Source organism: Capra hircus, chromosome 26 (genome assembly GCF_001704415.2).
Source record: "Capra hircus breed San Clemente chromosome 26, ASM170441v1, whole genome shotgun sequence".
Classification (NCBI taxonomy): Eukaryota; Metazoa; Chordata; class Mammalia; order Artiodactyla; family Bovidae; genus Capra; species Capra hircus.
The window spans coordinates 44,225,531-44,252,672 of NC_030833.1; the positions used below are offsets into that span (position 1 = coordinate 44,225,531).

General features: G+C 41.2%; 1 protein-coding gene across 4 annotated transcripts in view; it reads left to right on the forward strand.

Annotated features, from left to right (window-relative positions):
• PRKG1 (protein kinase, cGMP-dependent, type I) overlaps positions 1-27,142 on the forward strand; it is a 1,377,467-nt gene that overhangs the window by 1,096,468 nt on the left and 253,857 nt on the right. For all 4 annotated transcript variants that reach the window (XM_018041139.1, XM_018041140.1, XM_018041138.1 and 1 more), the window contains exon 6: positions 26,152-26,229. In XM_018041139.1, coding sequence (XP_017896628.1) covers positions 26,152-26,229 — 78 coding nt within the window. The remainder of the gene's footprint in view (positions 1-26,151; positions 26,230-27,142) is intronic.

A 27,142-nucleotide genomic window follows, 5' to 3' on the forward strand; every position in this document is an offset into this window, starting at 1 on the left:
TTGGTAAACAGCTGGCAAAGGCACTAAGTCAGTTCAGAGAGGAAAGGATCATCTTCTCAGTAAATGGTGCTAAAATAATCTGATAGTCATGTGCACTAAGTGAACTCTGGGTTGCACATTATATACAAGATGAAGTTTTAGGTGGATCATACACTTAACTGTAAGAATTTACACTATGAACTCTGGGTTGTACATTATATACAAGATGGAGTTTTAAGTGGATCATACGCTTAATTGTAAGAATTAACACTATGAAACTTATAGGAGAAAACAGAGAAGAATCTCGGTGACACTGAGTTTGGCAAAATTTGTTAACTAGGACACAAAAAGTACAATCTATAAAATAAAAGTCCATTATTTATGTATGCATGTCGAAAATGATACCTCTACAGAAGTGAGAAAGGAATATAGAGACTGAGACAAATATTTGCACATTATGTAAAAGACAAGCCACGTGTAACTAGAACTCCACTCCTAATATTAAACAATGAGACAAAAAAACACACTTTTTAAATTGACACAAAATTTGAAAAATGTTACCAAAGGGTATGTATGGGTAGTAAATGAAAACACAAAAAGTTGCTCAACACCATTTGTCATTAAGAAAATGCAAGTTTCAACTACTGATACAATGTAAGTTACCAGTGCAAACCCTCTAGAATGGCTGTTTTTAAAAAATGAATTATACCTAAGTACTGGTGAAGATATGGAGTAATAGAACTCTTCTGCACTGCTGATGAAGTGGAGTCGCTCAGTCGTGTCCGACTCTTTGAGACCCCATGCACTGTAGTCTACCAGGCTTCTCTGTCCATGGGATTTTCCAGGCAAGAGTACTGGAGTGGGTTGCCATTTCCTTCTCCAGGGGATCTTCCTGACCCAGGGATCTAACCCAGGTCTCCTGCATTGCAGGCAGAATAAGCAAAATGGCACAGCCACTTTGGGACGTTTCCCTAAGGAAGGATATTTCCTTAAAATGTTAAGTATGTTACCACCACACTGCCTCAGCACTTTAACCTGAGTCATTCACCTAATAGAAACCAAAGCATATGTCACACAGACTTGAATGTAATTTTCATTGCAGCTTTATTTGTGATAGCCAAGATGGAAACAAGCCAAATAGCCAGTGACTAATGCGTCTAATGGATAGACGCATTGTAATATATCTATCATTCAGTAATGAATGGGGACAAACAATACCTTGGATGAATCTCAAGCACATTATGCTGAATAAGAGAAGCAAAAATGAGTACATACTCTATGATTCTATTCATATACTATATACTAGAAAATACACAGTAACTTACAGGAACAGAAAACAAAGGCGTGGTTATCTAAGGAGGGATGGAAGAGAGAGATAATAAAGTCAACCCGAGAGAACTTCCTGAAATGATAAATGTATTTATCATCTTTATTGTGGTGATAGCATCGTGAATGTGCTAGTAGTAAAGAACTCACCTGCCAGTGCAGGAGATGTGAGAGACACAGGTTCGATCCCTGGGTTGGGAAGATCCTCTGAGAGAAAGCATGGCAACCCACTCAGTATCCTTGCCCGGGAGAATCCCATACAGAAGAGCCTGGCGGGCTACAGTCCATAGGTTCACACAGAGTCAGACACTGGAATGACTTAGCACACACACGGACGTGACTGAGCAACTAATGAAGTCCATAAATAATGTATAGAAATGTATTATAGAATAAATAGCCGAAAGCTGTTGATCATTATTACTGTAAGGAGGCAAGAAGTTGAGGTCACAAGAAGTGGGTTTTTTCTTTATCAGACTTTTGTACCTTTTAAACTATGAAAAAGTAATTTTGATTTATTAAAATATATGAAGGGAGGGTGTGTAAGGGACAGTGTCCCAAAGAAAAAAGCTGCATATAGTAGATGGTAAGAGTTGGACATGACTGACTGACTGAACTGAACTGAACTGAAGATTTGATCACTGGAACACATTAGTTAAATAAAACAAAATCAGTATTTCTTTAACAACTCATTACCAAAGAGGTGAAGGTAACAAAATTACCCTTTCCCCATTTCATCTGTCCACTTGATATGAAAAGAAGTGAAGTATTGATTCAGGCTGCAATATTGATGAAACATGCTAAGTGAAAGAAGCCAGCACGAAAGACCACATGTTACATGATTCCATTTATATGACATGTCCAGGATAAGAAAACCGTAGAGACAGAAAGAACACTGCTGGTCGCCAAAGACTCAGAGAAGACAGAATGGAGAATGAACTCTGATGGGTGTGGAGGCGTTTGCTGAGGTGGTGAAGATGTTCTTGAAGGAGATAGTAGGATGGTTGCTCAACTCTGAATTTACTGAAAGCCACTGAATTGTACACTTTAAAAGCATGACTGTTACGGTGTATTAATTAGATTTCAATTAAGAAATATTTCGAGACTGTTCAGGTCAGGTTAGGTGAGTAAGAGAAGACAGCTAAACCTACAACTCAATCCCACCTGCACTCAACTCAACCTATAACTGCACTTCAGGAAGAAAGCAGTTACTGTGGTCTGCATTTTTCCAGCTGGCTGGCTGTGTGCCTCCAGATCGCCTAGGTAATCTTCAAGTGTGTCATTCTAGGTGCACACCTGATGGATGATGGTGACTGTAGCCACCAGCATCCGGTGAAAGGGATTTGCGAAACTCAATTCGGAGTGCTGTGGTGTGTGCATATGGGCTGAGGGAAAGAGGGAGAAACTAATGTGTGATTCATTTTCGGTGAATTGGCACACATTTTGTATACCAAAAGGCGTGCATCCCTGTGAGTGCACATATAGATCACAGATACTGCTACAGCCTCTGAATCTTGCAAGATAAAGCTCGGGTGTGTATTTTTATAAACACCATGTTTTATTTCTCGTACACAACTGAAGAGGAAAACGATTCTTGAAACCATCCAGAAAATTAAAATTGCATCTCTTTTCTACCTTAACCTTGTCTAGGTACATAGATATAAACAATTGAGGGGATGGGATGAGGAGAAGGCAATACTTCAATCTGTATGCTGCAAGTCTATGATGGTAACTTTCTGCTTTGCAACACATGGCCCTTAAGCTGATTTTTTAAACTAGGTTGACATTAAACAACACCAAAGCATTGGTTTTGCCAAATTGGACATTTTTTAAGCCAAAACTCTTATATCTTCACCTTTCATTACCAAAAGGTAACCATGTTTTTACTTTTCTTGTTGAGGGTTATTATTCCTAGCATGACAGCTGGAGATTGTCCACAGAACACTCAGGTCACACAGACCATGGTGAGGTTTCCAGGTTCTTATAATTAAGAGTTCTGTAAGATTTTTACTTTCCTACCTTTCAGATGTGCATGGGGCATATTTTCACATCTTATTATGTTCAGCATACATGTTTTGAGAACAGAACCCTACAAGCCTGAGAGTCTTTAATCTGCAACAAGCTCTGTGTCTCTCATGTACTATACTCAAAGTTAAACCAACTGATTACCTTTCCATAAGCCTCTTTTCCTTGGCCTTCCTCCTCTGAAGATAGACCATTTTTAAAAAACATTGATCATCACCTCCACTTCAGGGTACCCCTTTAAGCATAATGACTAGAAGGGAAGGAAGATGTTATACATTATACATAGAATGTATACATAGAACTTGTGCCTACGATTTACTGTGGGCTCCTTGTAATCCTGTACCTGTGTTAAATAGATCCCAGATGTATTGTTCCAAAGTTTAGTTTATTTTTGCCCTAAGGTATGCTTTCTTCTGCAAAGTTTGAGTGCCTACTCAGAATTGGGTTTGGTATTTTAAACATTAAAGACTAGTTACAGAATTTGACAGTACATAAACCCACATCACTATCCATGATTCCAGAATATTAGTGCAGTATAACCTCCTTATGCTTGGTTGGGGCTTCTTAGAAATGAGTGATAGTGTTAAAATATGACATAAACATTTGAAACAATTTCTAGATTTAATCTGTCTTGTTTTAAAACTCGCTATACAGATTAAAGAGCTTCCCTGGTGACTCATTGGTAAAGAGTCTTCCTGCCAATGCAGGAGTCTCAGGTTCGATCCCTAGGTTGGAAAGATCCCTCAGAGAAGGAAAAGGCAACCCACTCCAGTATTCTTGCCTGGAAAATCCCATGGACAGAGGATTCTGGCGGGCTACAGTCCATGGGGTCACGAAAGTGTCAAACATAATTTAGTGACTAAACAACAACATACCAATTAAAATTTCCAGATTAAAAAATAAATAGAATTGTATACAGGACCCTTGCTATTTGCAAGGCCATGACTTGAAAACTTCATGAATCCTACAGATCACAACTGCTGGTAAGAATAGAACACTTATAAAGCTTGTTTAAACAGTGTGGTCTGTGATCCAAGGTGATGTTTCTTGTTTTCCACTGGACTGCTAACATGTGCTCTAGAAATTGATACCCCTGTGTATTATCTCCTGTTCTTCAGAGAAATCAGAAAGCTTGATGCATCAGGATCTTAAAGTAGAAGAGCTCTTCCATGGCTGGTCATCAACATACTAGACCTCTTTTTTATTTATTTTTTTACCTTGCATTTAAATGTTTGCAGATATCAGATTTTCTTCCCAGTATAGTCTGACTTCATCTTATCTGATCTTTTGTTTAGACTGATAGTCCTCCTTTCCACTAACATCACAATAAACATGAAAGAAAAGTACTATTAGAAATGGAATAGCTTCTAAAGCCCCCTAGAGAAGGCTTCTTAGAGAAAGCAACAGTTGAGCCATGCCTTCAAAAACATGCCTATTTCCTGTGTCAAAATAGAGTAAAATCCAAGAATATCACAGTCCATGTGCTTTACTGGAAAGAAGGCTCTTTATGAATCTTAAGTCTGAACCTGGTACTCTAATGTTAGGGTGCTTAGCTGCGGTTGAACACTGAAATTACTCGGAGAACTTTAATGAGGACTCGTCATAGCTCTAGGGGGTCTAATTTAATATTTTGGGGATAATGCTAGGTATCAGGACTCTTAAAACCTCCCTGGTGATGTTAATGAACAGCTAAAGTTAGAAGCTATATGGCTCACTCAGTTATGGTTTTCCATCCTTTAGGTGATTAGAAACAGGATATCTAACTTTCTACTAGACACATGGGCAGCATGTATCCTCAGGAATCTTTCCTGCAAGAAATTATTCCAGATTAAACCTACTCTTCCTGCTATATTTACTCGTCATCTACTGAATTGCATTCGTTTTTGAGGAATTCATGTTTGTTCAGAAAAATACTTGAGAAGCTATGTGTATCTGGCTCCAAGTCTTTCTGAATTTTTGTCCTGACCCCATATTGTTCCTTTGTTTAAATTCCACCAGTAATTTCTATCATCCCTGAAATAAAGTCAAAGACGTCATATCACCAAAGGCCACCTTTGTACCCCTCAAGCCTCAGGTTCTGCCTCTTGCTATGTAAACTTGGGCTGTAGTACTGCTGAGAAGTTAGTTATTCTCTGTGCAAACCCTGCTGTTTTATGCTCCTAAGCATTTGCCCTTCTTTTCTTCTATCCCAACAGTTCCCCTGTCATCTGGCAAGTTCTTATTCATACATCAAGGTGCAGATCAGCCACTAACTTTTCTGGGAGTCATTCTCTGCACCCCATGCCACCAGCCTTTCATGCTGTAAATACATCTAGCAAAGCACTTCTGTATTATTTTGAAATGATACAATCTCATGGTTTCACTTCTGCCCCCTTCTGCACTGCAGACTCTTACAAGGCATGTCTAATTTATCTCCCAGTGTATGCCCGTCTCCTAGTGCGGTGTCTGAACCACTCATTTGTTTACTGAAATGGTACTGATTTGGAGCTTGGCAGATTAAGATGCTGCTGCTGCTAAGTCACTTCAGTCGTGTCCAGCTCACTGCGACCCCATAGACAGCAGCCCACCAGGCTCCCCCGTCCCTGGGATTCTCCAGGCAAGAACCCTGGAGTGGGTTGCCATTGCCTTCTCCAATGCATGAAAGTGAAAAGAGAAAGTGAAGTCGCTCAGTCGTGTCCGACTCCGTGACCCCATGGACTGCAGCCCACCAGGCTCCTCCATCCATGGGATTTTCCAGGCAAGAGTACTGGAGTGGGGTGCCATCGCCTTCTCTGAAGATGCTGCTTGTAATATGATACTTAAGGTACAGAGAAGTCAGATCTAATAGTTTGGCAGAAAAAAAAGAAAAGAAATGAGATCTACTAAAGGTCAGTCATTGAGTGGAAGCAGGTGGGTTGACTATGTAAAATTACCTGACCTGCATGCCTTAGCTATCTCACAGGACTATGCTGTGGCTTAGGACATTAACTGATGTGAATAATGATGGACCCAGGTCAGTCAGAAAAGGTTAACTAGATCCCAGAGATGTTGTTTAAAAAGTAAAATGAATATTACAGTATAAATGCATTTTAACCAACTCTGTTAAAATAAAGGATTACATGGCAATTCTGTTTATGGGGCCAAATGCATCCAATAATACAGATACAAAGCTATTGCCTGTGAATTTCTTCTCCAAATACACAGGTTTGGAAATAAACTTGTTCCCATTTTTGGTTGCTCATAAACTCCCAAACACCTGTAAGAAACAACTCTGTGTTTCACCTCAAGCATTCAGGGAATAAAATAGCTCAGGCAGGTGCTAAGCATTGTAGCTGCTACAGAATTACTTTGCAAATTGACTAAATATTTCTAGTTTTGCCCTCATCTGAAAAATGGAGTTTTTACTAACTATCCAAAGGACTCCTTGTAATGATCCAAGTTAATATATATGAAAGTTCTTTGTAAATTTTAAAGTATGTGTTAGTAAAATTAATTTGTGAATGGTTTTGCAAAGCTGAATGACAGAGTACTCTCTGTCAAAGGTATCTGTGTTTTAAAAATAATGCAAAATAAGCAGTACTTCAGTGTAAATTTAAGTTAATTCAGTTTAACAATTTTTTTTTTTTTTTTGAGCCCTTTCTTAACAAAAGGCTTTGTGGTGGCTATAGTCGAAGAAGGAAGATAAAAAATAGGTGGATTCTGTCTGAAGAGTCGGACACGGCTGAGCACCTAAGCACAGCACCTTCTCATTTGGGGAGAAGCATGTGTGCGAAGACGCTTCAGTTGTGTCCAGCTCTTTGCGATCCCATGGACTGTAGCCTGCCAGGCAAAAATGGGTTGCCATGCCCTTCTCCAGGGGATCTTCCTGATCCAGGGAGTGAACCCATGTCTCCTCCAGCTCCTGAATTGCAGGCAGATTCTTTACTGCTAAGCCACCAGGAAAGCCCTTTGGCAATAAGATAGACACAAAAATACTGAACAAAAATAAAAGGTAAAAAGTTAAGGGTGTGCTTTTAAGATGCAAATGAAGAAGGCCTTTCTATTTTGAGAATCAAGGGAGAAGCTTATCAGAAATGAAGGTTTTATAAGTAGAGACGGTAATGAAAGAGCATTCCAGGCTGAGGGGCAATAGCAGATGCTAAGCATACAAGTGAAAAGAGATCTGGAAGACAGCTAAGGCCCTGGGATGACTGGAGTAGAGAGGGACAGAGGAGATATTTCAACCAGCACCAGATTCCAGAGGGGTTTAAATGCCAAAACAAGGAGCTTAAATGTTAATGCCATTGAGAAGCTTGAAGCAGTCAAGTTTTTGAACCTGAGTTTGGTAGGATTATAGCAGTGTTCTAGGAGTCAGTTTCTAATGAGAGACTTGAGTACACTGCCATGAAGTTCAGGACTTCAAGTTCTCCATTTGTGTTTGAGTAGTCTTCCTAGGATTCCTACTACCAATGTGATTTTTTTTTCCCTTTCTTTTTTGAATTAAGGAAAATTGTCTGTAAAATTAACAGGAAGTCAGACTGTAAGTTTGGGCTTTGTAAAGCAAACTTGGATTCACATTCTGCCTCTAAAGTTTACTTACTGGGTGATTTTGGAAAAATCATTCAGCCTGTCCAAGTTTCCATTTCGTTGTAGGAAAATGGAAATTATAAAACCTCAGTGAGTCATTGTCCTAATTGAGATTTCCTTCACACATTGTCTGGCATGTAGCAAGTCCTAAATTAATAGTAGCTATTATTTTTTATGATGTGAGTTAATACTGGAGTATAGAAGTAAGTTTTTATAGTTATAAAATTTTGAATCATATTGTGATCTGGAGAATTAACAGAATTGCAACCAATCATTTCTTTTAAAAACAATTCCTTTCCCTCCATTGCAGAGGAAAATAGGAAAATAAACATGCTGGAAAGCAGCCTCTACCACTGTGGTCTCATGTAAATGCAAATAAGCTAACCATCAGGGTTTCCACAGCAACCAGATTCTGTAAATCTGTGCTCAGGACACCGGTTGCATTAGACATGCTTCCATGAAGTCGGTAAAAGCCCTCTGAGTGTTAAGATGGCAGAAGTCCTGGTTCTTCTTTATAATAGTGAGTGTCTGCAGAGATACCGTGATGCACCCTGTGGGTAAAGGACCCTGAAGGTAGGAGTAAGTAGCAAGTCATTGTGGAGATCACAGGATGGCGGGCTCTGCTGAATTGTATCATACGTAGAATCTGGGCTTCATCCTGGCAGGAAACGAAGCCAGATCTTATATCTGTATCCAGCATACTTCTAGTACTCCATCTTTTACCTGAAATTTAATATAGAGACCCAAATGCAAGCCTAGTACTTTCTGGTGTGTGGGGGTCTCATCGTGATGTAACTGTAATGTACACATCTTGCATCAGACTCTCTCCCTCCTGATGTCAAGGTACCTAGGAAGCAGACGATCTAATGAGAAGGTTGCATGTTCATTTAAAGCCAAGAGAAGTGGCTTGTCTGAAAGTATATTTCATTCTGGGGGCCGAGGCAGGTAAAATATGCCTGCTGAGAGCAGCGCCTCTCTCTCTGGAGTCCACAGTATCCACCACCCTCAGATTTGTGAGGCCACCGCGCCTGCACGTGTCACACACATTCTCTATGTTCTATCACTAAGCACACCCCTCCTAGTATGTTTGGTTTTTTTTTCCTTTGTGATTAGTCGCTCCATCATGTCTGACTCTTTGTGACCCCATGGACTGTAGCCAACCAGGCTCCTCTGTCCATGAGGATTCTCCAGGCAAGAATACTTAACTGTGTTCATTTCACTTTTTCAGCTATGTAGAGAAGGAAAAGTTTTCGTTAATCCTCTTAAAGTCACTTGCTGGATCTGAAAATTAATATACATTTTACTTGAGATAGAAGTCTGTCTAAGGAAATAAAAACCGAAAGAAACAGTTTGTTGTTGTTTAGTTGCTGAGTCATGTCCAACTGTTTTGCGACCCCATAGAAGACAACCCACCAGGCTCCTCTGTCCAGTGGATTTCCCAGGCAAGAATTCTGGAACGGGTTGCCTTTTCTTCCTCTAGGCCTTCTTCCTGACCCAGGGATCAAACCTGCATCTCTTAGGTCTCCTTGCATTGGCAGGTGGGTTCTTTACCTCTAGCGCCACCTGGGAAGCCCTAACCTACTGCATTGATTAGTAAAATGCTTTCCCCAGATCATTTCTGGGCCCCTAAACCTCGACGCAACTGAAGTGGCTTAGCAGCAGCAGCAGCAGCAAACCTCCCCACAACCCGGGAGCCTCTCCAGGATCCTGCCACAGCCTGTGCCCTTTCTGATTGGTTAGTGCTTTTCAGGTAGTAGTTTTCATTATTTTATGTATTGCTTTAGGTATTAGTTATCAAATATTTTGTGTATTACTTTACAGATTAGCAGTAAACGCATTAATTTCACATTCTGGAAGAAGCTTTTCTTGTGTCTCACAGTTATTGAGAAGCACCCCAGTGCACTGTCTCCAAATGATTATATGGGGTAATAAAGGGGACAGGATTGTAAAATGATTCTATCACCTCGTCTGTGAACAACCCGGTTCTCAAACCAGTCTAGACAGAAACAAAATATCCTTGCATTGACAACAGAATCCTCCAATGCATAAGGAGCACTTTCCTCCCTTGTGTAACCTAAATCCTCTCTGCTTTCTCTTTTATCTCATCCTCAGTGACTCAAAATGCCCTTTAAACTAAATAGCGTCTTCTCAAAGAAAAGTATGGAAAGTTTAAAATCCTAAAGAAGTAAAATATTGAGTGAATTGCACATACTTTTGACTCACTCCACTCGTTTTGTTATAAGGTTCATGAGAAACTCATTAATCTTTATTTTTCTTTTTTGAGTATAGCATTTCTTTTAGTTGAAGCTTCAAAACATTATTTATACTTTAGATAGTGACTCTGAGAGACTCAGTTGTATGCTTCTCCGTGACACATCTCATAATCTGTTAGGGCAAACAGTTTCCAACTTCTGCTGAAGCTAATTGCCTTTATAGATCAGATTGTTAAAGCTGAGTTATAGTGTAGTTATGTGGAACGGGAATGCCTGCCTGTCTGCTCTAAACAGTTTTATTCTGTTGTGAATGAATGGATCTGAATGAACTATTCTCTGTAGAGATTTTTTGGCATTTTGTGTGTCTGCCTTAGGATAGCTCTTGCTCACTGAGTTGTATGAATATGTTTGCATCAGAAACCTCTGAAAGTGAAAGCAGAGGTTTAAAATCCATTTAGAATGATGTCATTGAAGATCCCAGTGAAACATCAAACCAAACCCAAGCATTTATGGAATTTGAGCCTAGGTTTTCCCCTCCTTTGTCTGATATTTAGGGTGAGGATTCAGTTAGTCTAGACAGTGACTGCTGGGTCAACAGCTGTCTTTAAATTAGAAACTCTGAAGGTATTCGAGAGGCTTAAAGGATAATGATGTGATCTGGCCACCAAAGGCACAAAGACCTCAGGAATGTTTGAGATTCAGAGAAGGAAACCAGAATTCAGTATTAGTTGAACAAAAGCTTATAACAGTTTTATTGTACTACGGGGAGTGCAAAACATGAGTTTGGAAAATTGGTTTCTTAGATGCACACAAATATAGGAATTGTGGGGTGGAGGACTGCAGGATTAAGACTGGAGAGCCAAAAGAGAAAACTGAGAGATGAACTCAGTCAAAGTGCCATTCGCTAAATGTGGATTATACGTGCTTTTAAGGAAGAGTCAGTATTTTCAACTTCTGTACACCTTTACAAAAGTGAAATAATTCAAAAATGAAAAAAAACACTAGTGTTTTTATTAAGGCTAATAAAACTCATAAAAGTTAGCTCATATAGAAATAATGATCTACCTACTCTGAAGATATCATGACTTTTGTAAAGAAAGAAAAATACTTACATTATCAAAATAGTGTTTGTGTAGTAAGGAATACACATTTTACTGGGGCCTAGTATGCACATATGTATTCACACACATACGCATACAAAACTTTTGTAAATTATGTTTTTCTTTACTATGTGTGATACATTTGATATTGTCTATTCCATTAAAACAAAGCTGCTTATAATCCACTAAAGAGACTTCATGATATTTTTAATGGGTTGCATTGAGCAAGGAACACAGCGGATGGAATTATGGCTGTCCTTGGTCTTTTGGAACCCTTGAGGATGCAAAGCTGCCAGTAATTCCTGTTTATCATGGTGACAATCCCATTAGTTCCTTTAAGAAGCTACATCTAGGCCCATGCAGAGACTGTTAATTTCAACTCCCATCCAGCCTATTGACTTGATACATTTCACTACAAGTCATAAATGAATTTTTTAAGGTAAGTCACACAGTCCCTAGGACTTCTTGCTCTAAGGATTTTACACTGATTTTTTTTTTTCATTAGTGTGGAAGCTAGTGAGAATTAGCCCCACAACCTAGTTAAAGCAAGGCTGATTTGTAAGTCAGGTTGTCCTCAGGAGCTGACAATGCTAAGCTGGTCCCACAATATCTATCCTATCCAAAGGGGTCAGGCTGACTTATAAAGCAATCCCTGGGTTTCAAGTACAAGTGGGTACCTCAGTAGAGACAGGATCCTGATAGCGCCATCAAGGACAGAGCTTAAGTGCCTAGTAGTTAGAAGGTATCATAGAGCCACAAAAGGCCAAGTTCAAGGTGTAGGCATTTAATAAACAGTTTGACAGACAAGTGAGGCATGTTTCCTCAGGGCTGTTTCAACATCACAGAATGTGCCAAGGAACAGCTGCTGCATAGACACAGCTCCTCAGTGGTGGAGGTGGCACAGACTTCTACTTGAGACTTCAACTCTGTTTCTTAAATAGCTTTGGTCCTCAGGCTTAGTGCCTTGAGGACCAATGATAGGCAGGTTCTCTATCCAGAAGTCTTAGATTGCTGGGTTTGATTTTAAAAAATATATTTTCTGTCTGTATTTGGATTTTACTAAGGTATCTGGGGACTCTAGGGGCTCTGAGAGTCTGGCATTCTGACCCTCAGTGGAATGATGTCCCTTGGGATTGGGATGATGACTCTGATGATGGGAATCCTGTCATCGACCTTGCTTCCCACAGGCACCTTGCTGGACCAGCATGGTGGGTTGTCCTGGTGAAATGTGCAGGCAGGCCAAGTGTGTGCTTGTGTTTGCTGCACCTCTAGTTTTGACTCTTCAGGATCTATTTCTATATTCCTTCTAGAGATTTAATTAGGGATATCTCTGAATTTGGAGAAGGAAATGGCAATGCACTCCAGTATTTCCCTCCTGGAAAACCCCATGGACAGAGGAGCTTGGTGGGCTACAGTCCCTGGGGTTGAAGAAGAGTCAGACATGACTTAGCAACTAAACAGCAAAAGCTGTGAGTTAGAGTGCAAAATCAGGTTGGGGATGAGGTTTACTGTTTTGATTTTTTTGAGACAGAAGACAGAATGATTAAAAAAAAAAAAGGCACACAGGAAAATTCAGGTTATTCAGGGAGTTTGAGGACCCCTGGATTAGTGGTATTAGAGTTAGAGAATGACCTGATAAGGATAAAGGCACTTCAACCCAGTTGAGTTTAGGTTCAGTCACTCTGACTTTACTGTTCTCTGTGTTAACTGCCTGTACTCACTTCTCTGTGACTTTTTAAATACTGTTCCCTCTGCGTGGAAAGCCCTTCTTTGCCATCCAGCAGGGAATCACTATTGGTCTGGGGAAAGCTGTGTATAATGTATGATAAATTACCTGTATACAGTTATGTCTTTTGACAGCAAGTTTCCCTGAAAATAATATTTGCAGGTATATGGTGTTTACAGTGTGGCAGGCCCTGCAGTTTGTTACTATTAACTCATTTAATCCTTGCAACAGTCTGCTTATGGAGGCGTGACTTTTACTTTGCAGAAAAGGAAGCTGCGCAGGAAGGGTAAGTGACTTGTTCAGGGTTCCAGTGCTGGGATTGTAACCAGGCAGTGTGGCTCTAGTATCTATCTGTTTAACCACATGCTGTGCTACCTGTCAGGTTAGAAACTGTGTCTTGTGTATCTTTGAGGCCTCAGTGTTAAGTGCAGTATCTTATTTATAGAAGACACAAATTAATGATGCTGGATGAAGTTAATCCTTGTTAGGGTATCTCTCATCTGGACCCCAAGTTCATGATTTTTTTTTAATTGGAGGAACATTGCTTTTCAATGTTGTGTTGGTTTCTGCTGTACAATCATGCACACAAGCTGTAGTTATACACATATCATCTCCTCTTGAGCCTTCCTACCTACCCCGCAACCCCACCCCTCTAGGTCATCGCACAGTGCCAGGCTGGGCTTCCTGTGTTATACAGCAACTTCTAATCAGCTATCGGTTTTACACGTTAGTGTATAAATGTTATGCTGCTTTCTCCGTTTGTCCCACTCTTTCCTTCCCCCACTGTGTCTACAGCTCTGTTCTCTATATCTGCATCTCCATCCCTTCTCTGCAAATAGGTTCATCAATACCATTTTTCTAGATTCCATATGTATGCAAACTTCAGGGTTGATAAGGGAGTTTTAAAGGTTAGTTTGAGAAGCCTTGGAATAAAGTTGTTGTTCAGCCCAAGAAATGGGGGGAAGTTTTAGAAGTAAAGTAAGAGACTATCCTGAATGTAAAGTGAGGTGTGGTATTGAAATAGGAAAAAAACAATGTATGGTAGAGAAATGTGTACCCCAGATGTCCAGTTGGATGGTAACAGGGTAGTGCTGGTTTGTGGAACAGAAGTGGTTATAAAAAGTGTTCCATGCTTTGACTTGTTCTTTTGGTGTTCTGGTTAATTTGTGAGTGGTGGAATAAGGAATAATTAATTTCTCTCTAAAGGATAAGAAGGAGGGTACAAAAAGAATTTTGCCTTAATGAGGTTAGATATTATCTAAGAAAGCACTTCATAACAGAATAAGTCCCCTTGACAGTTATTGTTCCATAAAAGGGGAAATGGCCCATTTATGACAATGTATATGCACTGCACCCATGAAATTGAAAGACATTTACTTATTGGAAGGAAAGTCATGACCAACCTAGACAGTATATTCAAAAGCAGAGACATTACTTTGTCAACAAAGGTCTGTCTAGTCAAGGCTGTGGTTTTTCCAGTGGTCATGTATGGATGTGAGAGTTGGACTATAAACAAAGCTGAGCACCAAAGAATTGATGCTTTTGAACTGTGGTGTTGGAGAAGACTCTTGAGAGTCCCTTGGACAGCAAGGAGATCCAACCAGTCCATCCTAAAGGAGATCAGTCCTGAATGTTCATTGGAAGGACTGATGTTGAAGCTGAAACTCCAATACTTTGGCCACCTGATGCAAAGAACTGACTCATTAGAAAAGACCCTGATGCTGGGAAAGATTGAAGGCAGGAGGAGAAGGGGACAACAGAGGATAAGATAGATGGATGGCATTACTGACTCAATGGACATGAGTGTCAGACATGACTGAGATATTAACAATTTCTCACTTTCACACATGAAGGGAGATAATGATATAATTTCTGACTGAAGTAATTTAAGTGAGAATTTACTTTAGAATGATAACTCTATATTCAGTTCAGTTCAGTCACGCAGTCATGTCCGACTCTTTGTGACCGTGTGAACCACAGCAGACAAGGCCTCCCTGTCCATCACCAACTCCTGGAGTCCACCCAAATCCACGTCCATTAAGTTGGTGATGCCATCCAACCATCTAATCCTCTGTCGTCCCCTTCTCCTCCTACCCTCAATCTTTCCCAGCATCAGGGTCTTTTCAAATGAGTCAACTCTTCACATCAGGTGGCCAAAATATTGGAGTTTCAGCTTCAACATTAGTCCTTCCAATGAACACCAAGGACAGATCTCCTTTAGGACGGACTGGTTGGATCTCCTTGCAGTCTACAGGGCTCTCAAGGGTCTTCTCCAACACCACAGTTCAAAAGCATCAATTCTTTGGTGCTCAGCTTTCTTTATAGTCCAAATCTCACATCCATACATGACCAATGGAAAAACCATAGCCTTGACTAGACAGACATTTTGAGAAAGTAATGTCTCTGCTTTTTAATATGCTGTCTAGGTTGGTCATAGCTTTCCTTCCAAGGAGTAAGTGTCTTTTAATTTCACGGGTGCAATCACCATCTGCAGTGAATTTGGAGCCCAGAAAAATAAAGTCAGCCATTTGTTTCCACTGTTTCCAAATCTATTTGCCATGAAGTGGTGGGACTGGATGCCACTAGATCTTATTTTTCTGAATGTTGAACTTAAAGGCAACATTTTCACTCTCCTTTTTCACTTTTATCAAGAGGCTCTTTAGTTCTTCTTTGCTTTCTGCCATAAGGGTGGTGTCATCTGCATATCTGAGGTTATTGATATTTCTCCCAGCAGTCTTGACTCCAGCTTGTGCTTCCTCTTGCCCAGCGTTTCTCATGATGTACTCTGCATATAAGTTAAATAGGCATGGTGCCAATATACAGCCTTGACATACTCCTTTTCCTATTTGGAACCAGTCTGTTGTTCCATGTCCAGTTCTAACTGTTGGTTCCTGACCTGCATAGAGGTTTCTCAAGAAGCAAGTTAGGTGTTCTGGGATTCCCATCTCCTTCAGAATTTTCCACAGTTTATTGTGATTCACACAGTCCAGGGCTTTGGCATAGTCAATAAAGCAGAAATAGATGTTTTTCTGAAACTTTCTTGCTTTATCAGTGGTCCAGCGAATGTTGGCAGTTTGATCTCTGGTTCCTCTGCCTTTTCTAAATCCAGCTTGAACACCTGGAGGTTCACAGTTCATGTATTGCTGAAGCCTGGCTTGGAGAATTTTGAGCATCACTTTACTAGCATGTGAGATGAGTGCAATTGTGCAGTAGTTTGAGCATTCTTTGGCATTGCCTTTCTTTGGGATTGGAATGAAAACTGACCTTTTCCAGTCCTGTGGCCACTGCTGAGTTTTCCAAATTTGCTGGCATATTGAGTGCAGCACTTTCACAGCATCATCTTCCAGGATTTGAAATAGCTCAACTGGAATTCCATCACCTCCACTAGCTTTGTTCATAGTGATGCTTCCTAAGGCCCACTTGACTTCACATTCCAGGATGTCTTCCTCTAGGAGAGTGTGAGTGATCACACCATCATGATTATCTGGGTCGTGAAGATCTTTTTTGTACAGTTGTTCTGTGTATTCTTGCCACCTCTTCTTAATATCTTCTGCTTCTGATAGGTCCATACCATTTTTGCCCTTTATTTATATTAGTTTATATTAAATGAACTTCAATTAAAGATTATGTTAGAGTTGAGAGCTGAAAATAAGACAGTAGTTAAAGCACAGGTATGAAAAAGTAAAAGTGTCAGTCACTCAGTCGTGTCTGACTCTTTGCAATCCCATGTACTGTAGCCTGCCATGCTCCTCTGTCCATGGAATTCTCCAGGTAAGAATACTGGAATGGGTAGCCATTCCCTTCTCCAAGGGACCTTCACAACCCAGGGATCAAACCCAGGTTTCCTGAATTGCATCAAATTCATTATGGTCTGAGCCACCAGGGAAACCCCCCCAAAAAGTACATGTTTGATATCAATAGCTATAAGTCTTATCTAAAAAGTAAAAATGAATCATAAATTCACCAGGAAATAACCCCCAAGGCCTCAAAGTGCTGTATCCAGTGTTGTACTAAGCCTTCTGCCAAGTGTCAGCATAATATACAAAATTTTGAAAAGCCTAAATGGATATTTACATATTAATATTAAATTCTAAAAATCCACACATCCATATCAATAATAAAATCTATATTCATTTTTTCTCTAGTGGCAAAGAGAAGACCAGCTTTTCCTAATTCACAAATTTTGGAAATATTTATTCTTTATTTATTTATTTATTTATTTATTTTTTACTTTACAATACTGTATTGGTTTTGCCATATTTATTCTAAGTTATTACTTTTGGGGAATATCTAGCTTATATTTAGATATATTGTCAATTCCCCTTCTCTATCCATTCTATAATCTATGATTTATAACCCAGCTTTCCCATTCAAAATGTAGGAGTTTGAACCAAATCTATCCTTTGTCTAGATTATACATTGAATGCCTGTTGTGTGCTAGGCATTGTTCTAAGTCAAAGAATGGACATAATGTGAAGCTTTCTAAATCCTCTGAGCAGCAGGTGACAGAGGGAGAGGGTTCCACCAATTAAGAAGAAAAGTTTCAAATCGTGATGGTTGTGATGGAAGACTTTCTCAGCAGAGGCTCCATTGTGCTGTGGTTTGCATCAAGTAGTCACTGACGTGTCCAGTGGCCTTTTCATAGCAGCAAAGCACAATCACACAGCTTTAGAGAACTTTCTAAAATAAAAAAAGTAAAACAAGGACATACGTAGGATAGAACATGAATGAGGGTAGAGGGCACATTCCAAGAGTGGTGAGGAAAGGCCATGTTGAGACCTAGCTGATGAGAATAAGATAATGACCAACACCTTGAGGGGGAGTATTCTAGTTGGAGTATACTGATGTAGACTTCTGAGGATGCATCCAATCTGATAAGCACAGAGAGAAAGCACAGAGAGAGAGCCAGCATTTCTGAAACAGAAAGAATGAAGGTGAGAGGGAGGGGATGAGGATGGAGAGGGAGGGGCCACAATAAGAGAACTTTACAGACTGTAGTAATTTGCTAAGGATGCTAATTGTAGCAAGGAGCCATTGGAAGTTTTTGACAGTAAAGTGATTTCAGTTGATTTGCTATTTGAAAGGTCATTTTGGTTGTCAAGAGAAGACTAGATGGAATGGTGTGGAATAGGATGGATGGGCAAGAGCCAAAGCAGGAGGGCCAGATGGGAGGACTAACAAAATACAAGGTGTGATTTTTGGCCTGGACTGGGGAGTTAACAGGGGAGCTAGTGAAAGACAGCTGGTCTCAGCACAGCTATTGGAGGTGGAGGCCTTTTGTTGGATTGGACCATGGGTAGTGCTAGGAAGATGGAGATTAAGGCTCATTCATCCAATTAGGTTTTCTGTTTTGTTTTTTTTTTTTTGCTGGAGTATAATTGCTTTACATTGTTGTGTTAGTTTCTGCTATACAACAACGTGAATCAGCTCTATGTATATTTAGATCCCCTCCCTCTTGGGCTTTCCTCCACCCTCCCTCCATCCCACCCATCATCACCACAGAACGCGGAGCTGAGCTTTCTGTGCTATATACCAAGTTCCCACCATCTGTTTACACGAGGTAGTATATTTACGTCAAAACTAATTTCCCCATTCATCCCACCCTCCCCATTCTCCCGTGCCCACATGGTCCTTCTCTATCTGCACCTCTGTTCCTGCCCTGCAAACAGGTTCATCTGTCTTGCTTTTCTAGATTCCACATATCTGTGCTAGTATACAACATTTGTCTTTATCTTCCTGACTTACTTCACTCTGTATGGCAGACTCTAAGTCCATCCACTTCTCTAAAAAAGACCTAATCTCCTTCTTTTTGAGTCCTTATTCTGTTCCAAGCTCTATGTTAGGCTCTGAAGATATTAGAATGAACAAAACCAACCACAGTCCTTGCCTTCAGTAGAACTTAAAATCTGGTGGAAAACATCATAAAAATATCATATAAGTAGATGAATAACTACAAACTCAGAAAAGGGCAATGAAGGAGACCTAATTTTGTGTGTGTGTGTGTGTGTGTGGGTGGGTGTAGGGGTGGGGGTGGGGGTGGGTATAGAGGAGAAGGATATGCCATGTCAGGTAAAGCTAAGGTCTGAAAAAGAATTAGGCTGTAAATAGGCGAGAAGCATTGGAGAAGGAAACAGCAACCCACTCCAGTGTTCTTGCCTGGAGAATCCCAGGGACGGGGGAGCCTGGTGGGCTGCGGTCTATGGGGTCGCACAGAGTCGGACACGACTGAAGCGACTTAGCAGCAGCAGCAGGCGAGAAGCAGTGGCTGCACAGCAGTGGAAGGGCTTAGTCCTGATGGTAGGAAGGGAGTGTGACAGTTGACAAAGGGACCATCGAGGGCCAGCAGGGCTGGACGGAAGAGTTGGGGCAAAGGAGAAGAGGCTGAAAAGGGTGACATGGAGCAGGCTACAGATGATCTTGCAGGCTATGTTAAGGAGTTTGGCGTTTATCCTCATAACTATGGAAACCCATAAAAGAATCTGCCTAATTGCTAGGATTCCTTCCCTTTCTAAATTCTGTATATTTGTATGATTTAATTTGAAATAAGAAAATGGCAAAGTGACCTTCAAAAAACAGTGAAATTGCTGGCATTTGATGAACATAATTAGAGAGACTCTTGAGGAATCAGCATGCATGATCATCTTCCCCTCAGGCACAATTGAATGATTCAGGATAGCATATCCATTAGAGTCCTGGTATTATGACACCACTGATGTCATCTTTCCCAAACTTGGACTGCCTTTGGCCACTGTCCCAGAGGCTCTTGTCTGGACCTTTGAGTTTTATGAGCTTATGCAGCGTAGAAATATGAGCAATGCATGCCTATGTAGGAAAACTAGAAGAATTGATACAGCAATTGTGGGTTTGCAGTTATAAAACCATATGAAAGTGATTAGATAATATCCATGAGTTAAATAAAAAGATTATGGATATCCCTGCCAAACTTTCTGCTCTCTGGGATAGAGGAATTAGAATCATGAAAGAGCCAGCTGTCTGGAACATGAGGGAAGCCCACGGTCATCTTGGCATGCCCTAGAGCCTCATGAGAGGCTAACATGGGTCACAGAGCTGTGAGGAGAGGAGAGCTGGCACCATGATTTAACCCTTGGAATCAGCCATTTCAGACACCACTAACTTTGGACTATGCTGTTTTGTGACTCAGTACCTTCTCACCTGCCAGTTGTGGTTGAATTTCTATCCCTTTCGACTAGGAGGTTGTGAAGGATCTATTTGTGTATCACTGAAGGTGACTTAGATGCCTCTCTCCTTTGCAACATGATAGGGCCCAGTCATTACCCACACCAAACTGCCCGGCAACAGACAGGGAAATGGATGGGGTCAGGGCATGGCCTAGCCTTCCCTCCATCTCCTCCACAGATTCTCATGAAATGTGCAAAGAAAAGGTCCCCCCCACTTCTTGTCAGGGGTGTGACCTTGAGACAGTTACTTAGGCTATATTTTCTTTAGCTTTGCTAAAACCATAAGAGTTTTAACCATAACCCCTTCTACAGTTATTGTGAAGCGTCCATGAGATGAGCCATGACTCCAAAGATAAGGAGGAAGTCACGTTTTGCCATAGCTCTTGGTTGGCTCTGAACTCCCGCTTCAACCAGAGCCAGAGCTTCTGGGAGAAGGTGGGGGTCAAGTACTGGGGCACATTCCCCAGAAATCTGTTAGGATCATCTATGGATGTGTGCTGAGTTGTGTCCAACTCTGAGCAACCCTATAGACTGTAGCTCACCAGGATCCTCGGTCCATGGAATTATCCTGGCAAGAATACATTCTGGAGCATTCTGGGTTGCCATTTCCTCTTCCAAGGATCTTCCTGACCCAGACATAGAACCTGAGTCTCCTGTGGCTCCATTGTAGGAAGATTTTTTACCACTAGCGCCAGCTGGGAGACTGAGGATCGTCTATTGTGCTGTGCTTAGTACTCAGTCAGGTCTGAGTCTTTGAGAACCCATGGACTGTAGCCCATAGGCCTCCTCTCTCCGTGGAATTCTCCAGCAAGAATACTGGAGTGGATAGCCATTCCCTTCTCCAGGGGATCTTCCCAACCCACGGGTCAAACCCAGAACTCCCTCAGTTGAGTTCAGTCGGCCACCATACTGTCACGAGGGGTAGGTGCCTCCCTGTCCTTCACCACAGCTCAGTGGATCTTTGAAGACAGATTCTGTGGGCTCTGAATTTATTCTTACAACCTACCATCCCGGCTGCACTAGCCCCTTCTCTTCATTCCACCTGCATCTCAGCCCTGACCCTTCAGAGTCTGTTTAGGTTTTTCCATGAATTAAATACCCTCTTGGGTGCCTCCACAATCCCTTCTTTCCATTTTTCTACTTCCAGAGTTTTATTTCATTTAAATGGTTTCTTCTCAGCCCTAGTGGGTAAGCTTGATTAAGAAGAACCATTTGGAATCGTTATTTAATCTCACCAGATATTCATTTAGGAACAGGTGTGCACCTCAGAGGTGGCATAAGGACATGATCACTAGGGTGTTCTGAGATTTTTCACCCAGAAGTAGTGGTAAGATGAGAAACTCACCTTTTCTGCTTTTGACCCAGGTGTGATGACTGGAGCAGGGGCAGTCATCCTGGAACCATAAGGACCCCTCCAGTGAGGACAAGCCAGATGAAACAGGGAAAGAACCTGGTCTTTCACAGGACTTTTTGAGCCAACAAATTGACCAGCCTTGGAACTGCTCAATTTTCAGACTTCTTGTTACATGATAGACTAAGTATTCTTATAATGTAAACTGTTCATTTGACAAATATTTAGTGAACACTTAGGCATTCTTCTAGTGGCAAGGGACACAACAGGGAGCAACATAAAAATCTCTCATAGAGTTCCTTCCTTCTAGTGGAGGAAAACCTTGATAAATGACTGAATGATATGTTAAACATGGACCTGAAGCTTGTATTCTTCCTGGCCCTTCTCTCTGTCTAGAAGCTGATCTGAATAGAAGGGCTCCACTGACTCCATTGTCTCACGACTTCCCGCTGAGTTCAGCTAATGGGAACTTCAGCAGGAGACTAGAAGGTAGAGAAGAGAGAAGTCAGGGTATTTACCCCTCAGTTCTCCCCAAACCAAGCAGGGGTTTGGCAGTGGATATTCCTTATCAGACTCACTCCAGTGTTCTTGCCTGGAGAATCCCAGCGACGGGGGAGCCTGGTGGGCTGCTGTCCATGGGGTCACACAGACTCAGACATGACTGAAGCGACTTAGCAGCAGCAGCAGTGGTTCCTTATCGGAAGCTACAGCTCCTGCTCCTGTTGAGCTTATCTCTCCCATGGCTTCAGCTCTCAGCAGGGTCCAGTAATCCTGCTCCCTGGCCATTTACCACCAGCCCTCTTTGATCCCCTAATCCATTCCCCACTCCCATCATTCATCCTTCTTTGATCACCTCCCTCTCCCAAGGGGCAGTTTCTTCTGCCAGAACTTTGACAGATATAGGTGGTAAGTGCTACATAGAAAATTAAGAAGAGTTACAAGTACAGAGAAGACAAACAGATTTAAAGAGAAGTTTGAGAAAGATCTCATCAAGAAGGTGACATTTGGGCAAAGATATGAAAGAGTCATGAGATACCTGGGTTGGAGGGACCTCCAGGCAGAGAGAAAAGCCTGTGCAAAGGGCCTAAGGTGGGCCTACACCTGGGTGTTCAAGGAGTGTCAAGGAAAGTGGTATGAACAGAGCAGACAAGAACGAGAGGGAGAGAGGCGGGAGGTGAGGTTAGTGAAGCAATAAAAGACAAAAGCAAACAAACAGGAACTATTAGTGCATTGTAGTGACTGTAGGGCACTGTACATGTGGAGAAGGGCCCTACAGGGGTGTGAACAGAGGGGCAGGCACTGGTTGTTAATGGGGTTACTTGGCTGCTATGTGGGAAAGGGACTGAAGGGGCCTGGCCAGAGCAGAGATCCCAGCTAGGAGATGGCTGCATGGATTGGGTAAGAAAAGATGGCAGTCATAGCCACAGAGATGAGGTGTGATTGAATTCTGGGCACTTTTGGAAGGTAGATCAGCCAGGTCTGTTGCCAGAGCAATTGTGGCCTGTGAGATAGAAGACTTACAGATGATTCCAAGGGGTTTGGCCCAAGCACCCAGAAAGATTGAAGTTGGCATTGGCTTTGGGAGAAGCAAGACTGGAAAAAGGATGCCAGGAACCCAGTTCAGTACACTTGAAGTCTGAGGTGTGTGCCAGCCTGTGTTTTGGCAGCTCCCGATGGACCGTATCTACTGGGGCTCACACCTTTATGCAGTCCCTTCCCCTTGTGCCTGGATCGGCCTGGGACCTGCTTGAACTCATTGAATGCAGCATATATGATAGGGGACTGGGGCCTTGGGAAAGCTTGACATCTGCTTTGCATCACAGGAAGCAAGCTGCCATGTAAGAAGCTGGCTCACTCCCAGGGGCCAACTACAATGCTATAGAGAAGACTGGGCAGCCACATAGAGAGGCTCACGTGGGGTGAAACAGGGGCTGACAGTCCTGGCTGTGCCTCTAGCCAGCAAGTGGCATTCAGTGCTCATAAGCAGGAGGCATTGCACCTTGCAGTTAGTCCAGCTAACACCAAGGGAAACCAAAGAATAATCTTATTAGCCCACCAGGGTCCCCTGTCCCTGGGATTCTCCAGGCAAGAACACTGGAGTGGGTTGCCATTTCCTTCTCCAATGCATGAAAGTGAAAAGTGAAAGTAAAGTCGCTCAGTCGTGTCCAACTCCTAGCGACCCCAAGGACTGCGGCCCACCAGGCTCCTCCATCCATAGGATTTTCCAGGCAAGAAAATTTTCAATGGCAAGTGGGGTGCCATTGCCTTCTCCATATTAACACTTAGTAAATAATAAATTGCTCTTTGAGGTCTAAAAAAAAAAAAGATTTGAAGCATTCATTCTCAACTAGAGGGAGATAAATGGGACTAAAATATCACTAAACTGTGGACTAAACGGTGTGCTCAGTTTCTCAATTGTGTTCAACTCTCTGAGACCCCATGGACTATCACACACCAGGCTCCTCTGTGCATGGGATTTTCCAGGCAAGAATCTGGAATGGGTTGCCATTTCCTTCTCCAGAGGAAATTTTATTATTATCACTAATAAGCTCCAGGCTAGAATGTAGCTTAGGAATGAGAGATAAATAGGCTTCCCAACTGGACCTCTGTTTGAGCAGATTTACTTGTCCTGTCATGGAAGCCCAGACAGGGGCAGGCTCACTGTGCAGTGGAGAAGATTCCTGCCCTGGAGAAGTGGCAGAGAGCGCCAGTCCCCTGTGGCGGGGCGAGGGGGAGGGGTGGGCACCCACCCACCTGAAAGCGATGAGAGGCTGAGATGGGCATACCGATTATTTCCAAATTTATCAGTCAGATAAATGACCCCATCTCCTCTGGTACAGAGTGAGGAAAAGGGCAGAAAGAGGTCCTGAGTTTTACTAATCGAGCTGTATTCAAAAGAAAGAGACATTATGGGAATGGAAGGTGTTGCACCCGTGCCCCTGCCCTGCCGCTACAGATTGCAACCCTTCCCATGCCGGTTTTACCTGCTGCCTGTGCTAGCCGTGTGAGCCTCTACATTTAAATGAATGTGGATGTGTTAGATTTTAGTTTCTTAGTCGCACTGGCAGCATTTCAGTCTCTCTGTCGCCACATGTGCCCACTGGCTACTATGTTGGACAGTGTGCTATACAATATCACCGCTATCAAGGAAGGCTCTATGATGGAACCAGCATGATATTTTTGTCTTATTCATCTTTGTATCATCAGTGAATATTACCAGGCCTGACTCCAAGTCATTCAGAAATGTTTCTTGAATGAATGAATGAAAATAGACTATTGTGATTTCGTTTTTCTAATCCACTCATCGCAAAGAGATGTCCTCTGTTGCTTTCTAAGCAACAATATTTACAAACGGAACACAGATATTTTGTTAAATAGAATAAGTCAGTTGAAGAATACGTATTATGTGATCTTATTTTTATTTAGAAATAAATATTTATGTGCACTTTGATATACGTTTAAAAGCATAGGAAAAAGTCTTGAAAGATACCAGACTGTGTATACCATCTAGTGGTTGAGATTGGGGAAAAGAAATAAGGAGGAATTTTTTTTTTACTTAGAGAACTTGTTATTAGTTAAATACATGAGTTAAAAAACAATTAACAGGTGGTATGTTAATTTTCTTGATGTACAAGGAAAAGCATGGCTGTTCTTAATAGCTAGTATTAATGAAAGGTAATTTTAAGAGTGAATAAAATACTAAGAAACAGTGTTGCAGTATCAGGACAAATCACAGCCATTGGCCTGGTGAGCATTACATGCACACTGTGAAGTCTCTTTCCTAAGGAGTATACAGAGTCACCATTTCTTTCCCCAAATATGCCTCCCTTGCTAAGCTTCAGAGAAAGACAGGGCCAGATGATGCAGTTTTCAGTTTTCTGTTATACCTCCTGAGCCTCCAATATACTTTCTCCCACCTCTACTTATAGTAATTACTTTTGTTTATTGCAGGACCAGTCTCCACTCGGACTCGACCTAGTAACTGTGTGCGAATCAGAATACTGGCACACTGGCTGTGATAATTCTCTTGCAGTTTTACTTTGCTCCTGGTTTGGTGGTTTACAAGCTCACAGATGCTGGACCAGGATTCAGTACATAAAATACAGACATTCTGTTTGACATGGCCAAATTAAATTGCTGAAGCAGGACATTAAAGCCTGAAGCAGTGCCTTAAAAAGTGACGAGTGCCATATAACCCCCACCAAAAGTCAACCCCGTTTCAAAACGAAGGTGTTTAAAAATGCTAGATACATAGGGCTTTCTCAGAAGGGAAAAATGAAAAAAAGGCTATCATCACAAAAATACTAGAGCCAAATGGAAATGACAGATAAAATAATACAAAAAGGCATGTTTAATGATCAGTTCTGCTGTTTTATTTCATGCTCAGATGATGGGAGACAGAAATATTTTCATCAAACTATTAAAATGAATGAATTTGAAGATATAATCATCCAGAAAAATGGCACTAAAGAAATAGTTTTTAAGATGAGCAGGATAGAAATGATTTCTTTGTAATCATTGTATTCATTGACTATTAATCATTCTTAAATAATGATGGATTCTAGCCTTGGGTAAAACTCCATAAGGATGAATTCCTCCCTTAGGAGCTAATAGTATCTGAAGAGGTTGAGCTGTTTAGTAAATTACTTCTTTCTTAATTTATTTTTCTGTTATTGTTTCTGTTTTTCAGACCCACTATGAAAATGGGGAATATATCATCAGGCAAGGTGCAAGAGGGGACACCTTCTTTATCATCAGTAAAGGAAAGGTAAGCTTTGGTGGCTATAGTATAATAATCATGATGCAGGAAGTCACTGATATGTCTCCATAAATGGAAATCCTGGATTTTTTTCCATATTATATTTCTGTGTGTGTGTGTGTGTGTGTGTGTGTGTGTGTTAGTCTTTCAGTTGTGTCTGACTCTTTCCAGCCCCATGAACTGTAGCCCACCAGGCTCCTTGATCCATGGAATTCTCCAGGTAACAATAATAGAATGGGTTGCCATTTCCTTCTCCAGGAAATCTTCCCCACTCAGGGAAAGAACCTGGGTCTCATGCATTACCGGCAGGTTCTTTATTGTGTGAGCGACCAGTAAAGCCCTTATATTTCTAATTCTTTGCAATCATGAAATGATACATTTATCTAAGATGAGTTTCCGACAGACTTTTGTGACTACTGTCTTAATGCAGATTACAGCACTGCCTCAAAGAGGTGGTTTGAAAGAAGTTTCAGCTGAAGACAAGTGTATTAGTGGTGCTATCTTTGAGTTTTGTAATATGTATGTATAGAAATAGCATGGAAATCACACCACAGGAACTCACTCCCTTAGTTATATTTCAGAGGACTGTAGGGGTTCTGGAAGAGAAGTAGTGAGAATATATTGGAATTTTCTGACACATCCAAGATTTTTTTTAAAACCAGACATACATTTTTTTTCCTAACCTTGTTTTTCAGGTCATGCAACTTAGCTTCCATGATTATTAATTGCATAATAATATATGTTTGATTAGTATGTTAATTATGTATATTCTAATATTACTATATTAAATCATTGCATTAAGTTTTAAGAAGTAGAAGATGAACACATAGAAGTCCCAATGGGAAGGAATAGAGAATGAGAAGGGTGATGAGAGTAGGTTCAGGAGCAGGTAAATAAGCTGTAGAATTGAAAATTTCTAAAC